The 14,666-nt window shown below is 45.4% G+C and overlaps 1 protein-coding gene across 2 annotated transcripts in view; it reads right to left on the bottom strand.

Moving 5' to 3' along the window:
* Positions 1–271: 271 nt before the first annotated feature.
* The window catches only part of MME (membrane metalloendopeptidase), a 30,326-nt gene continuing 15,931 nt past the window's right edge, over positions 272–14,666 (bottom strand). For both annotated transcript variants that reach the window (XM_029962346.1, XM_008927798.4), the window contains exons 11-23: positions 14,103–14,239; positions 13,907–14,000; positions 12,801–12,929; positions 11,955–12,053; positions 11,404–11,484; positions 10,884–10,987; positions 10,648–10,706; positions 8,524–8,643; positions 8,145–8,278; positions 7,153–7,218; positions 4,960–5,055; positions 4,508–4,584; positions 272–1,662 (exon numbers count right to left, since the gene is read on the bottom strand). In XM_029962346.1, the coding sequence (XP_029818206.1) occupies positions 1,563–1,662; positions 4,508–4,584; positions 4,960–5,055; positions 7,153–7,218; positions 8,145–8,278; positions 8,524–8,643; positions 10,648–10,706; positions 10,884–10,987; positions 11,404–11,484; positions 11,955–12,053; positions 12,801–12,929; positions 13,907–14,000; positions 14,103–14,239 (1,296 nt within the window). In that variant the 3' untranslated portion in view covers positions 272–1,562. The remainder of the gene's footprint in view (positions 1,663–4,507; positions 4,585–4,959; positions 5,056–7,152; positions 7,219–8,144; positions 8,279–8,523; positions 8,644–10,647; positions 10,707–10,883; positions 10,988–11,403; positions 11,485–11,954; positions 12,054–12,800; positions 12,930–13,906; positions 14,001–14,102; positions 14,240–14,666) is intronic.

Genomic DNA, 14,666 nt, shown 5'->3' with positions numbered 1-14,666 from the left:
GGGCCTGCTCAGGTCAGAGGATGCAGAGCACAGTGTCCCGAGCTGGAAGGACCCACAGGGAGCACCCAGTGCAGCTCCTGGCCCTGCTCGGACACCCCGACAGCCCCAGCACTGATGGCAGGATGGATGGCCTGGAGCTGGAGGAGGGCAGGTTACACTGGACACTGGGAATGGAATCTCCCTCTGCCTGTGGGGCTCAGGGGTGAGTGTAGACACTTATTTGCAGCGAATTTTATTTTATTGCTGTTTCCTGTAAAGAACACACACTGCATTTGGCTCATAATTTCAGTTTATTATCAAAATGTTTTGATCAGATGACGAACTCAGAAAGCTGAAAGGACATAGGTTTTTAAATAGACCTATTGTAGCAGTCATCTGAGGTATCTGGTATTTGATTTGGTAATGTCTTTGCTTTGATACACAAAGCAGTAAGTTCCTTTGCAATCTGCATGAGGATGTTTAATACATATCACTGCAGATTTAAAGCCTTTTACCCTCTTACTTAAAGCTCCTCCTTGCAATCAGCTGTGCAGATTTCCTGGTGTGAGGCCTGACATGGACCAGAACACGTACAAGTTATGTGCAGGATCAGACCCTAAGCACTGAGAAATCAGCCTGAAAACTCCAATATCAGTGCACTCCATTGGAGAACTCAGTTCTGGAGGCTTTATCTTATTGCCCAATACCATGCTTTACTCAAATTTCCCAGTTCTATGCAACCACTGATAAAATATATTACAATACTTCAAGTCAAAAGTGTAGCTCAGATTTAAATATAAAAACTATGATTTATACATTACTAGAAACTTTTAAAAAGAGCAACTTTAGAGAAAGCAAGAAAAAGCTTAGAAAACTGTGAAAGGGTCTTTGATCACAATCTTACAGATTATAGGTTCGAAAATTAAATTACCTACAATTTCAGTTGGGCTGGAAAGCAGTAAATAAACTGTTGTAAATAGTGACATCAGGTAATACACGCTGGAGTAATTAGTGAGACGTTATTTAAGTACAGCAGGTCTTTGGACTCCTCTTGTATAAATGGTTTCAAGTAAAGATGAAACATTTGGTAGAGCAGATTTCCCATAACAGCAGAGGGTACAAAGTCTGACACTGGGCTATGAATTGTTGTTTTTCTATCGTGTTATGATGGCTAAAGCCGTGTGTTACTGAGCATCTCCTTCCTCCCCTGGCCAGAACTGGGCACTCACTGACCGCTGGGAGATCACAGGTTGTACTTTGTCATCTTAGAATGAATCCAGAAAGCCACTGGCTGTGGGGAACAGGGTTAAACTACAGTGCATGTTGCTGTACATGGTCAGTGAGTTAGATCCTACAGGGTTCCGTGGGGGAGAGGCAGCCAGTCAGCTACAGCAGCTCAGGGCTGCCTTAGTCCTCCTGGGATGCTTTGGTGGGTGATGATTTGGGGTTTGCATGTTTACCAACAATTACAGTGACTACTCTAGCATATTCCCCTCGGTTTTCTTCCCTCCTCCCCTTCTCAAAATTGGCTGAAAGTGTCTCTTTTCCTGGAAAGCTCCTCGGGGTGGGAGGTCTGCAGTCTGTCACCAAACACGGCACTTCTTAGCAGGATCCATGTTGTCTTCCGTGGTGCAGGAAAAGGCTTCAGAAAACTCTGGAGAGTTCTGCAGTGATCCGAGGACCCTGTGAAACAAAACAACAGCTTGTCATTGCTCCTTGCCTTTGTTTGAAACAAACAACACGAGTCATATTTTGTAATTTGTAATTTGTGTCCACTCACACCAATGGGGAACGCCCTTATTGCTGAGCTCTGAAGCTTCATTTCCCCTCAAGCAGCGGCTGTGTTTTCTCTTGCCACTTGGTATGACCCTTATTGCAACCCCCAAAATACAGGCCCTGTCCCTTCCTCATTACTGGTCCTCACAGCCCATTTATTTCACCTGGAAGAGGTTTCTTGCTTGTCTGTAGTTTTCACTGAAGGTTTTTTTGGCTACATTTTGCTGACAAGTTCCTTGGTGAAGGGAGAACAAGACCCTGAGGTCGAGGGCTGTGGTGTAACTTGTCAGTGAATGTTCATTTACATTTTGACACCAGGCAAGTTTTAGCTGAGATCCTACTCCTTCTCTGGGCATTGTCCACAGATGTTCCAGTGAATGAGTTTCCTGGCAAAAAGACTTGTACAAACAACAGCCTTCAAGTGAATATGAGGCCATTCCAGCTAAGGCTGATTTGATATGTGTAATTGTGAACATGCGTGAATAGATCTGCTAAGAGCTGCTCAGTCCTTCAGGAATGGGAATATGGCAGCACACACCTATGGAGACAACAATTTCAACTTCAGTGTCATATACGGGTACTGGTGGACAATGACTGTGGACCAGGAGTTCTTTAAAGAACTGTTTGAGTAATTTGTGGTTGTTCTGTGGATAATCTTAACCATTAGACTAGGCAGAAGCAGGACATGCCCACAGAAGCTGAGGTGAAGTTCAGCAGTTGACACTTGCATCAGTTTGTCTCTACAGGGCCAAAAGTGACTCTTGCCCACTGGTCCTGGGAGCCAACAGTGAACAGGGGGTGGCACAGAAACAGGATTATTGAACAAGTCATGCATTTTGGTGAAGCTGTGCTTCACTGCCTGGAAGGACTGGAACTGCTAAAACGGGATTGTGCCAAAACAGAGCAAAAAGTATTTGGGGTGTACTAAAATTTCTACTTGCACAAAACAGCAGTGAAATAAGAATCCTGCTTCATTTACTGATATCCCCAGAACTACAGGGATTTGGTACCTGAGCAGATACAGGTCAAGGGCTCTTATTGTGCTTGCTGTGTTTTAATTTTGCATGTTAACACTCAGGTACATTGTCCTTCACCTCCTTATGATGATTACCTGACCAAAGGCATCTTTCTGTTAACTCCTGATTTTCCTACTGGAACAAACATTCTCCCTGTCCAGTTGTGAACCCATTAACTAAAACTGTACTGTGCAATTAGCAAGTTTTATGAGGAGCGGCCTGTCCTGCATGGAAGGAGAAACAGCCTGCAGTCAGTGTAGCCTGTGTTAAATGGCCCATCCCACCCCCAAATAATAATTAATAAAGATGCATCGGGAGCCTTGGTGACACTTCAGTAGTATGTCATTAGGCATCGATTTTGTGGGTAGGTCTCGTGTACTGAAACACTTTTGTTTTAGAGCTCTTGTGAGGCCCCATCCTGAAAATGACTTCACATTCTGAAAGTGTTTATGGTTTCTCATTAACACTTGTGTCATTCCAAATAGAGTTTATAGCCTTCCCTACCAAGGTACAGACAGCACAACACAGTGTAATATATCCAAGGTACACCCAAATACAGTTACACAGAGATGCTGAACTGGTGAACTCCAAAGGCCTTGTGTCTCTTCCAGATCAGATCTGCAGGGAGGCTCTGGAGAGCCCTGGAGCCTTGTTAGCACAGGGACCAGACAGGAAGGACTGTAGGGCACAAACTGCCTCCAGGAGAGATCCCAGGGAGCACAAACCACCCACACTGAGAGCCAGGCAAGGAGCACTGAGGGAACAATCGCTGCTTTCACTAAGTGTTTGAGTATGTGGGATAAACAAGATAATTCTTTGGTGAAAAGCCGTTGAAAGAAAGATACTGGAATTAATGTAGTGGATTGTATTGGGAGAGAACTCGGCCATTGTGGACATGAAGTCTGGAGATGACTCAGCCTTCCAGAGCCAGCAGATGCTGTGCTGGCTGCACTGTTCCTGAGCCCATGGCACTTGACCAAACAGGTTTGTCAGAGCACAAACCCTGTTACTCTGCTGATGAATAGGCTGTTCTGGCTTCAGATAAAAGAAAAGATGCTAGTCTGGCCCAAAGGCTTCCACCCTGAGCAGCCACATTTCCTGCATGGCTCTACTGAGCTGAGCCCACCTGACCCTGAGAAGGCTGGCAGAGCACAGCAGGCACAAAGTACCTGTTTGCTCTTGCACCACAGCACACGGGCTTGTCACTGAGCAAGGGCCACGATCTTCCACTGATTCTACTGGGACTTCAGTGGAAGACAAAGGTCCATCCACAGCCTTTGGTCTATGAGAACCCTCTCAGGAGCTATGGAGGAAGCCAGGGGACTTCTGGAAGAGCCCTGGAATCCAGACACAGTCACTGAGACTCTGCTGTAACAATCATGCCTGTGTGGTGACAGCCAGGAGATATGTTTGTGTCTGTGGTGGTACCTGTTCAAAGCTGCTCCACAGTGTGGACAGAATTAACCTGTATCATTTCAAGGATGAGGACAACTCTCCCTCATCCTTTCTCTGCCTGTGGAGCTTCCTGGGAAGGGCTGTGCCTGTTTGTGCAGCACAGGGCTGTGCCGGGCTGGGAGAGGGGCAGTCTGTCTGTCTCCTCCCAACCACCTGCAGTGTAGCTGGGGGTGTGTTAACCCTGCCCTGGGAGTGCAGCCCAGCTCTGGGCAGGTCCTTGCAGTCCACAGCAAAGAGCTGGGGTGCACTGGGAGTTGCACTCAGGACAGAGGTGTGCTCACCTGAATTTGCCCGGGCTGTGCACATCCGTCTTGATGGAGTTCACGGCATATTCTGGTCTGTACGTTCCACACCACACCTGCACAGGTAACAGGGAGAAGCACTGTCAGCCCTAAGACTGCACAGCAAGACACCTGCTGTCATTTAACTGTGAAGCAATTCATGGCACGAGAATAAATGTCACATGAGAACATAGAGGAAAAAAAGGTGTATTTTGTTCAAAAAAGTGTATTGTTGTCCTCAGACAAAGGCACTTGGGCACAAGAAACTCTCTACCAGACTTAGGAGGGAAGATAAAAATCACCTGACGAGACTTTTTCCCTGCTTTGCAGTGAACACTGCTCAGCTCTGCCAGCTCTCAGTAAAGCCATGGCAGTCAGCCTGCCCTTTCTGACTTACTGATAAGTGTAGCTTAGGTGATTTTTCAAAGCTTCAGCCAAGAAGGAAGGGATACCTGTGCGAAATTCAGGAAAAACAGCTGCTTGTGGTTCATGTCGAGACCAGGAAGGAGTTTTTCTTTTCCATGCTTTTTCAAATAGTTTTCATAGGCCTGTAGAATGAAGTGAATAGAAATGTTAAAATTTCCAGCCCAGACAATCAGAATGAAATGATGACAAGGAGGAACATGGGTTCTCTGACATAATTAATCATGGACTCCTTGGCCATCCATCCCACACGTGCCACCTTTAAGCACAGGATGACAGGGCCATTTCTCAGGACTGTGGTATCAATTATCTAACGCTGCATTTTGAAAAGGAGGTTTTTTCCATTGTGGTTTTGTTGGGTTGGGTTTTTTTTAAGCGAGCTGCAGAAGACTTTAAAACCTTTCCACAGTAGGAACAGCTGCTTCCATGTTCCCTGTGGGGCCGCGTGGCAGGGATGTGCTGTTCGTGTGCCACTGCTGATGGAAGGGGCTGCAGAAATGTTCTGCCTGAAGTCAGGGCCAAGGTACTGCCCGAGTAAAGCCAATCACTGCCCAAGTGCAGCTGAGGAGTGAGCAGAGAGCAGGTCCATGGAAAAGGCTCTGGAAGTTTCAGCGGATAACAGCTGAACGAGAGCCAACAGCGCCAGAGCTCTGCAAAAAAGGCAAATGTCCTACAGGGATGTATAAACAGGAGGGGCTTATATGAGATCCATGAAGTAATCCTTCTACTCCACTTGGCACTGGGTAGGGCTCAGCTGGAGCGCTCTGTCCAGTTTTGGGCACTGCCCTTCAAGAAAGATGTGGACCAACTGGAGACGGTCCAGAAGAAAGCAGCAAGAACGAGCAGAGGTCTAGCAAACATGACCTATGAGGAAAGATTGAAAGAATTGGGTTTGTTTAGTCTAAAGAAGAGAAGTCTGGGCCTTGAAGCATGTAAGTCTTCAAATATGTAAAAGGTCACAGGAAAGAAAGGAGCGGATTGCTCTGTCTGCACTGTGGGAAGCAAAGCCGTGATGGCACTGGGAGGGCGCGAGGAGGGAGCGGGACAGCTCCTGTGGGGTGTCTGCAGGACACAGGAGTGGTTCATTCTACCTGCTGGAGAGGGGGTGGACTAGAGACCTCTCCAGATTCCTTCTGGACCTTTTTTACTATTTATATGGGGTCATAATAATTTTTAATACTTCTGACCTGATTTTACTCTGGCTACTCCCATTCCTTTCAGAAGGAGTATCCCCTTTCATGGCTTTGCATTTTGCACAAATGTTCCAGTAACCAAAGATCAGACTAATCTAATAAGTCTGATGCCTCTTTTAAGCTTCCAGGTCATTCTTAAAACTCTCATTAATAATTGTCCTCAAACATGTTCATTTCCAGTGAAGGAAGTTGCTGAGGGCTTTCCTTGCAGAAGCTGTGCTGGTAACTTGGACAAGTGTGAGTTGGGCCATGTGTCCAGCAGGCTCTTTGTTGAGCAGTGACAGCATTCAGTTGTCAAGGTGTTCAGGGAAGGAGAGGGAGGATCATGTTGTTAGGTTTGCAGCCATCACATTTGTGAATAACAAGTTGATAGAGAAGCTACTGTCTTCCAAACCACGCTCACAGACAGAACCTCTGCCTCTTTGGCTGTCAGTCTCAAAGCTGGCCAGTCTGGAGCACCCAGCATCTGCTTCAGGAAGAGAATGAAAGGAAGGCCAGAAAGAATCCAAGCTCCTGTGGAAGGCTTAGCACAAGGAGTCCAGATGTCCCTGACATCTTTGGGTACCTGTACAGGGGGCCAAGTCACCTGTACAGGATGAACAGCAAAGTGTTTCATGTTTATGGGGCAGAAGAAAGTCATTCTGTCCCTCCTTCCTGCCATGAAAAAGCTAGTGAAAAAGGCAGCCAGAGGCAGACAGTTGCTGGGTATCAGCATTTCAGTCAGGTGATGGTCCAAGTGGGATTCAGGGAATGTTTTCATTCTACACATTCTTTATTCACAAAGGAAAAAATGCAAAATGGAAATCAGCTGAAAAAGAGTGCACTAGGAACAGGTAATATGTAGCCTGACAGGATTGACAGGATGAAAGAAATACCAGAACTAGCCATTAGTTTCAGTCCCTGCCTCATGGCTCAGTAGCTCTGGTCCTGTCCCTCACACAGAAATTGTGGTTCTTCTTCAAAGGCTCTGCCTTTGAATTTTCTTAATCTCTGACAGTTTGAGCTGAAATAAAAAACTGGACTTCTTACCTTGTATGCTTGTCTCACACCCCCGTTATCAGCAATATTTTCTCCCAGTGTGTTGATTCCACTGAGCTGTAAAATAGAAAGGAAAAGTACAGTTTTCTGAAAAACAGAGCTCATTCAGGACCTCTTAGCACCAAACTGTGCATTCTTCACCTTCTAAAGGCAAGAATTCCTTTAAAATCTGAAGGTTTAGCAGATTAGGTTAACATCCCTGAAAAGTCTTTGTCTCCCTTGTCTCAAAATCCATGTGGATGCTGTTTTCCCTAATCCTCTCTCTTCCCCTGCAGGCAGCTTTGGAGGCTCTGTATTTCTGTCACCCAGATTCTCTGTTGCTCAGTCGTTGGTCACTCATTCTTCCTCTTTTCTCCCTGTCTTTCATCTTCAGTTCTAGTACAGTTCCAGTTAGAGGAAGTGGACAGAGCCTGTACAGTCTAGAGAAGAAGTTAAAATCAAAACTCCAAAGAGCTGAAATCATCTGTTAACAGACATCAGCAAACCTGCTAGAAGGTATTTTCCTGGGTATTAGGCAAGTTAGGTAGCTTTTTGATAGCCAGATACATAGAAGATCTCTATTTAGCTGGTATTCCTAAGTCAGTCAAGTATCACTAAAGATGATGAATCTTTGGTAATGGGGAATCTCTGATTTTATTTTTAAAAAATCATATTTTCAACCTTTAGCCCACTATATTGGGTTTTGATAGTCAAAGCTGCAAAATCTAGAATCATACTTAGGTTGAACTTAACGTGTGAAAAAATGTCAGAAAAATATGTTGAAATTTTCTGCTCTGTTTTTACTGGGCTCTCTCTGAGTGCCAACACTTTAACCTTTGGGTTAGGAAAACCTCAGGGCGGGGAGTTTGATCTGGTCCCTGTTCTGCATGATGGAATATATTGTCAGGCTCTAAAAAAATAGGCAGTAGAATGGAGAGAATTGCTTCTTGTGGCTTGCATTTGCCACTTAAAGCAGAGTGGGGTGTCACATAAACGTGCCGTACGTTCTGTCCCCCAGCCAGGTCCCAGGAGAAGTTCCCATACTGGTACACCATGCACTGGGACAGCTCCTTGAAGTTGGTTGCTGACTCCTCCGTCCACCAGTCCACCAGGTCTCCATTCTCATTGAAATTCCTGCCTGCAACGATACGTTAAACAATTATGGATATGGGAAAAGAGGGTTTGGTACAGTAAGGAGGGGAGTGAGTCAGTCAGACCCTTTGGATTGTGGGTTTGGGAGAACAGTACTGTCATGCCTCAGAAGTCCAGCTTTGCTGTTACATGTGGACATTCCTCTGTCTTGCCTGTGCTCTCTGGAAGGGTCAAGCCCTGGAAGTTGTGCCCCCCTGTGCCCTGGGTGTCTGTCAGCAGCTCAGCCCTTACCGTTGTCGTCGAAGCCGTGGGTGATCTCGTGCCCGATGACCATCCCTATCCCGCCGTAGTTCAGGGCCTTGGGCTGGGAGGCACTGAAGAAAGGGGGCTGCAGAATGCCTGCAGGGAAGACTGCAAAAAACCCACAACACGGTCAGGGCCCTGCCTGTCACTGGGGACACACCATTGTTGGCTTCAGCCAACGCCACGCTGTTCCTGCAGACCCAACAGCAGCAATGAGCTGGCACCTGGGAGTGGCTGTGGGACTGCAGGAACAGCAGCAGGACTGCTCCCCTCTTCACACACTTCAAAAGCACCATCGGCTTTTGCTTTGTTACTGTTTTACTTTGCAAAAAGAGCAGTTTGTTCCAATTCCCATCACTTGGCATTCTCAGACTCCTGTCTCATCATTAAATAAACCTCACATCATGATGAGAAGTGGGAAGGTGTTCCCCTGGAAGAATAAGTTATTTGATCATTGCCTGCATCACAAATCAATCTCAGAGACAGGAATTTATTCTTCCACTGAAAATGCCAGTAATTCCCACTAGAATCAATAAAAATAGGCCAAGCTGGCAATGAGAGAACTGGAACAAAGCAGTTCTTCTCACCCATTTCTGTGCTCGTTTTTCTAGGCTTGTAAGAAGCAATTCAGTAAAAAAGACATCATGTTGCAATTCTGATCTTTTTATAAATGAAGAATAGTAAAATACTATAAAATATTCTGATCTGTGCCTTTTCCCTGCACCTCTGCCCACTGCAGCAATACAAAGTGTTAACTCTCACTGGGAAGGAGATGGATGTAACTCTACAGAACTTGAACAGAAAAGAAGAATTAGGTGACAGTTCTCACACAGCAAGAGAAAGAAATCTTCTTGCCTTTCAGCATAAACCCAGTTCAGTTCTAGGGATTTCTTTCAAGAGGAGAAAGAACCATGAGAAAATTGGTAAATAAACAGGTTAGAAAAAACCTGTGCACATTGCTGCTATAGCAGTTCTGTTCCATTGCTGGTTTGACTGGAACTAGATGTGCAAATGTTCTGATGTTGCCAGAAAGCATTGACAGTAACAGGAGTGTGAGTGTCATGGTGTGTGCTGGGCTGACTGGGAAAGGGGGGGTCTCTGGAGCACAGGATCAGGAGCTGTTGGCCGTGGAAGCAGTGCCAGGGGATGGGCACTGGGAAGGATGTGCAGGCTCAGAGCCAGGGGGTGCCTGAGGAACACTCCTGGGTGCCTGAGCAGCAGCCCCTCAGCTGGGCTTTGGAACACGAGTGGCTTCCTCATGGTCCAAGTGCTGGTGGGACGGTGCAGATCAGACCACGTTCAAATGTCAGAACAGGGCTCTAAGTTTCCTACACATCATGCACAGAACTGCTCTTCAGAGATTTCCCTTAAGCCTAGTGCTAACTAATTCAGACATCACTCTAAAGATCAGACTGCTTTAATTATCCCGTGCATGCCATAGCTAAAGGATGAGGTAAGGATTTATGGCTCACATTAGCTGCCAGTCACCAGCTTCAGTCTTCCTGATTCCTGTGAATTACTGAACAAACCTATTTGAAACAAAGCCTTCTGAGCGGGTTTTTGTGCTAAATGCTCACATCAAGAAATAATATTGTTTCCTTTCTGCGCAGGGCCCTGCAGGCCAAAGGTTTTCCATCTTTGTAGCCTTGTTTTCAGGAGTTAGACCTGGCTCCTGGTACCTCACTGATGGCTCAGAAAGGACCCTGCAGGCTGGGATGTGAATGGCAACACTGTGCAGAATGGGGATGACAGAAGTATTGAGAGGCATAATTAATGTTGTGAAATGTTTTGTGACTCTTGCAAGACTTGCAGCACTGTTGAGGGGAGCTGGGAGGGTTCACGAGAGGAGAAACCCCAGGACCTCCACGTGGTTCTAATCTGTAGCTAGAATGGATGGGGTTTTATTTCTTTAAAGACAGTTTAATGCTCTCTCTTCTATGTTGAGTTATTTTTAACCATGGATGGTTTTGGACAGGCTGACATAAGAAATCTTTATACTCAAATTTGTAGTATCAAGATCACTTCTTAATTTTAAAGATACACACATACATACATATAAAAATAATTTGGCCTTTTAAATCTGTATCCCACTAGTAAGTTGGTAAACCTTACCTATCTGATTTCTACTTGCTGAGTAAAAAGCATTGACAACAGCAGCTCCACTTATCCACCTGGTAACACCAGAAGAACAAATGTTAGAATTTCAGTTCTTAATGGCAGAGTTAATGATTACTAGAATAAACCCAGAAACCATGTAACAGAATTGCAGAATAACTGCAATGGTTAGAAGGTACCTTCTCCTGGGCAAACTGGATAAAAGACTAGACACAGTGTTATTAAATACTCACTCCTCTTTGTCCACCTTTTCTCTGAGCTTTTTCAACCTTTTCTTCTGGGTAAATACTAAATTTTGAATAATGTTTTCAAAGTATTCCTCTTCTTTGTAGTTCAACTAAAAAGAAAGGGGGAGGAGTTAGTGGTGGTGTTACTATGTGGAATAAAAGCTACATGGATCAGGGAAATGTAGCCCTAAGCATGCTGAGCTAAGGGACACATTCCTAAGAGTATTTTTTGCTCTGCAGTTAGACCTGGGTTTGCAGTGCCCTGCTATGCCACAGAGTTGATACTGTAGCTGGAGATACGGTAGCAGCTTTTTTCCAGAGCTCTTTATTCCCTCTTTATATAGGTATTTTGAGTGGAGTTCAGCAGCTGTTGGTGTTGACCTTAACCTGTGGGAGCTGCCTGCCTGAAACCAGCAGCTCCCAGTTTGGTGAGCTGGAGTGGGAAGGGACCCAGGGGTGAGTTGTGTGTTTGTGCATCCCTGCAGCCAGTGCTGGGCTCTGCAGACCTGGGCAGGTTGTCACTCACCTCCTGGTACTCACTGTTGAGCTTGTTGTCATCTGTCACGATCTCGTCGGGGTAACCAATCCTCTCTCTGATTGCTCTTGCCTGGGGACAGAAGAGTTGGATACTCAGAGCAAATCCAGCCATGATTTGAATCAGTCATAAATTATATAATCAAGGCAATATGGAAGCAGCTGCAGAAACCATGGCATTTTAACTATATGTAGGTTTGGTTTGCATTTTTTATTCATTGAAAGCACTAGTTTGTGGCTGCTCCTGGTAGCTGGTCAAATCACCACAAATCATTCCTTGCCATTTTCAGTATTGCTTTCCTCTAGATATTTATCATCTCCCCTTTTAATTACTGATTTGCCTGAAAGGTCTTAATCTTGTCTACAGATTCCTCCTATTTTTGTGCCCCTCTCCATGGAATCTGTAAGCTGCTGTGCCTATATAAACACAGGTCTATGTGCATTTGAATGTGATAGAGTTACTGCTTATGTCTGTCAGGACAAACAACTGGCATACTGATTTTTGTAGAAGTACACATTACCAATATTTAAGACAGATCTTACTTTTTGTTCTGCTCTCTTTTTGGTCTCTGCATCCATCCAGGAAAGTTCATCCAAGGTTTTTATAAAAACATCACGTATATCTGCAATCATTTCCTCAACCTGGGAAAAACCACCAGAGTGTTACAAATGCACAGAAAATGATGTTACTGTTGCCCAGCCATAGTTTGATTATTGCAGCCCCTCTTTGTGTGGGCTCACAGGTAAAATCTGTGGCTCCAGGCACAGAGCACGTTCAGCCTGTCCTGGAAGGGCAGGAGCTCACCAGGCAATGCAGCTGAGCCCTGCAGGTCACCAAAACCTGACAGACACCCCACTGGACACTGTGCATCTGAGGGCACTGTGGGGTATGTGAGAGCCCCCAGAATGGGCTGGGTTACACTGGGACCCAGGGGGGATCAGAGTCACCTCAGGTTTCACATCAGGGGCATTTTCAGCACTTTTCTGTGGGACTGAAGGCAACCAGAAATAGGCAGTTGTCCCTGTGGCCCACGATGGCGGGATGTGAATGGTGTCAGTCTCCAAGAGCAGCAGTGACTGCTGGAGTCAGTGAGTGCTGCTCCTGGGACATGCATTGCTGGTGTGCCACTGAGGGACCTGCAGGCAGCTGCCTCTCTCCCTCCAGGGGATGTGCAAACCTCACTTTTCACATGTTACTTTAACAGAAACTTCAGTTTTTAAAACTTTGTACTAACTGTTATTCACACTTTAATAAAAACTGAGAGATCGAACCCACTTTGATTACACGGTAACAGAAAGTGCAATCAAAGCAGTGTCAAGAAGTGCAGGGTAGGTGAGGATGAGGTGACACTTTGATGGCACTTGGGCTGGGTTTGCTCAGAGCTTTACCACGTGTTTGCTGTCTCCAGCAAAGGCCTCCTCCACGTAGAGCCGTCCCACGGCGTTCTCCATGTTCCCGTTGACATAATTGGCACAGCGGCGCCAAACTGCCGTCTCCGAGGTTGTGCCATAAAGTGCCTGGGAAACACAACCAGCAGGTCAGACAGGGCCCCCCGGGGGAGCAGAGCGGGACTGACGGGCAGGGCTGTGTGTCAGAGGAGCCTCCTCGGCCTCAAATACACACATTGAACCCATACTTGTGTTTAGGGCACTAAGGTGGGCTCTGGGATGGGCTCTGGTGGGGAAAGAGGAGGATCAGCAGCAAAATTCTTTATCCTTTTGAAACAGGAAAGGTAGAAGAAAACTACTGTAAAAGCTAAAATGGGAGAGGTTGAAGGGGAGTGCCCTGACAGGCCACTTTCACTGGTACAGGGATCTGTGTTGCAGTTCCAGCTCTGACAGGGCCATTGTGATTAAGCAGCAGATTAATTTCTGCAGTGCTAAGATTGTGTTTTCCGCCCAAGCAGCAACTTCTGTCGGAGCCTGCCACCCCTCAGGAGCTTGTGAAGTACAATCTCCTTTACTCTGTGTGATGTTGTCACAAAGCGTGCAAGGGCTTTGTCATGATAATGTAAATATGTGATAACACATTATCATGGTACATGATAGAGCTGAGTGGATGATACAAAGAACTGCTATGTCCAATCTGTGAGACTGCTCAGCATTTCTGTAAAAGCACTAATTATCTGTGGGATCTAACGACTGAAAACCAAGATTGGACCCGTAATGTTTGCTGAAGAGTTTGTAACAAGTCAGTCAGAACTGTAATACCCTGCAAATGAATGGGACTGTTCTGGTATCAAAATGGGGATTCATTTAGATTCAGAAAAACAAGAACCCAAGTACCAGAGCAGTGCTTTCAAATCTACTCAGCTAGCAGGCATAAATCACATAAATTATGGATACTCGCCAGCAGAGGCTCAGCAAATACATCTGGCTTTTGTGTGCAAAATCCAAAATACATTAAATATTTATATACTACACCTACAGAAAAAAAATATATCTTTTGTGGGTCACAAAAGTCATCTTTACAACTTAGAGATGAATTTCTGCACCTTGCGGAAAGCATTCCTGGTGTCCTTGTAGTCCCGGCTCAGGCTGTTGACAAGGTCCATCACAAACCGCCAGGTCATGTAATTTTGAAGGTCCCTGTTTAATAAAAGGACACCAGTAATAAGCTGGTAATGTTTTGAGGCTTTTAGAGTTGACTGGAAAGAAAAGGCAGGTGCCAGGAATAGCTCAGACACCTACCTGGGGGAGTATTTGCTGAGAATAGACCTGAGCTTGAGCAGGTAGTCGGGGTCGTAAACGATGACATGTTCGGTGCTGGCCACGTTGATTTGCACAGTTGACATGATGGCATTTATGAATTCTGACCAGTTGAATGCCTGGAAAATTAATATGCAGTATTACATGGTTCAGTCATAAACATGGCTGTCTTTTCCAGGTTAAATATGTTTGCATGACACAAATGCTCTGCCTTTAATTTCCCTAATAGCTGCACTACTTGTAAATGGGGTCATCATCCTAAGAATGGCCTGAGATCATTTATCGCTAAAAAGTCTGAAGTGTAAAGGGTGGAATTCAGCAGAAAGGGTCAAGACATTGCTTTGATTTCAAACTAACAAAATTTGTTGTTATTTTTTAAAGTTTTTGTTCTTCCTATCACTTTGAAAAGTGTTGGTGATTTTTCCCAGTCTGTGGAAAGTATTATTGGAGGAGGTAACATCTTCCATCAGGCAAACAAATGTAGCTGAGGAGAGCAGAAAAGCTTTCAGGAACAGTCACTGCAGGTCTGGAAGAGGAGCAGCAAAC

The sequence above is a fragment of the Manacus vitellinus genome, unplaced genomic scaffold (genome assembly GCF_001715985.3).
Source record: "Manacus vitellinus isolate BGI_N305 unplaced genomic scaffold, ASM171598v3 scaffold_45_pilon, whole genome shotgun sequence".
Lineage (NCBI taxonomy): Eukaryota > Metazoa > Chordata > Aves > Passeriformes > Pipridae > Manacus > Manacus vitellinus.
This window is presented reverse-complemented; position numbering and strand designations above follow the sequence as displayed.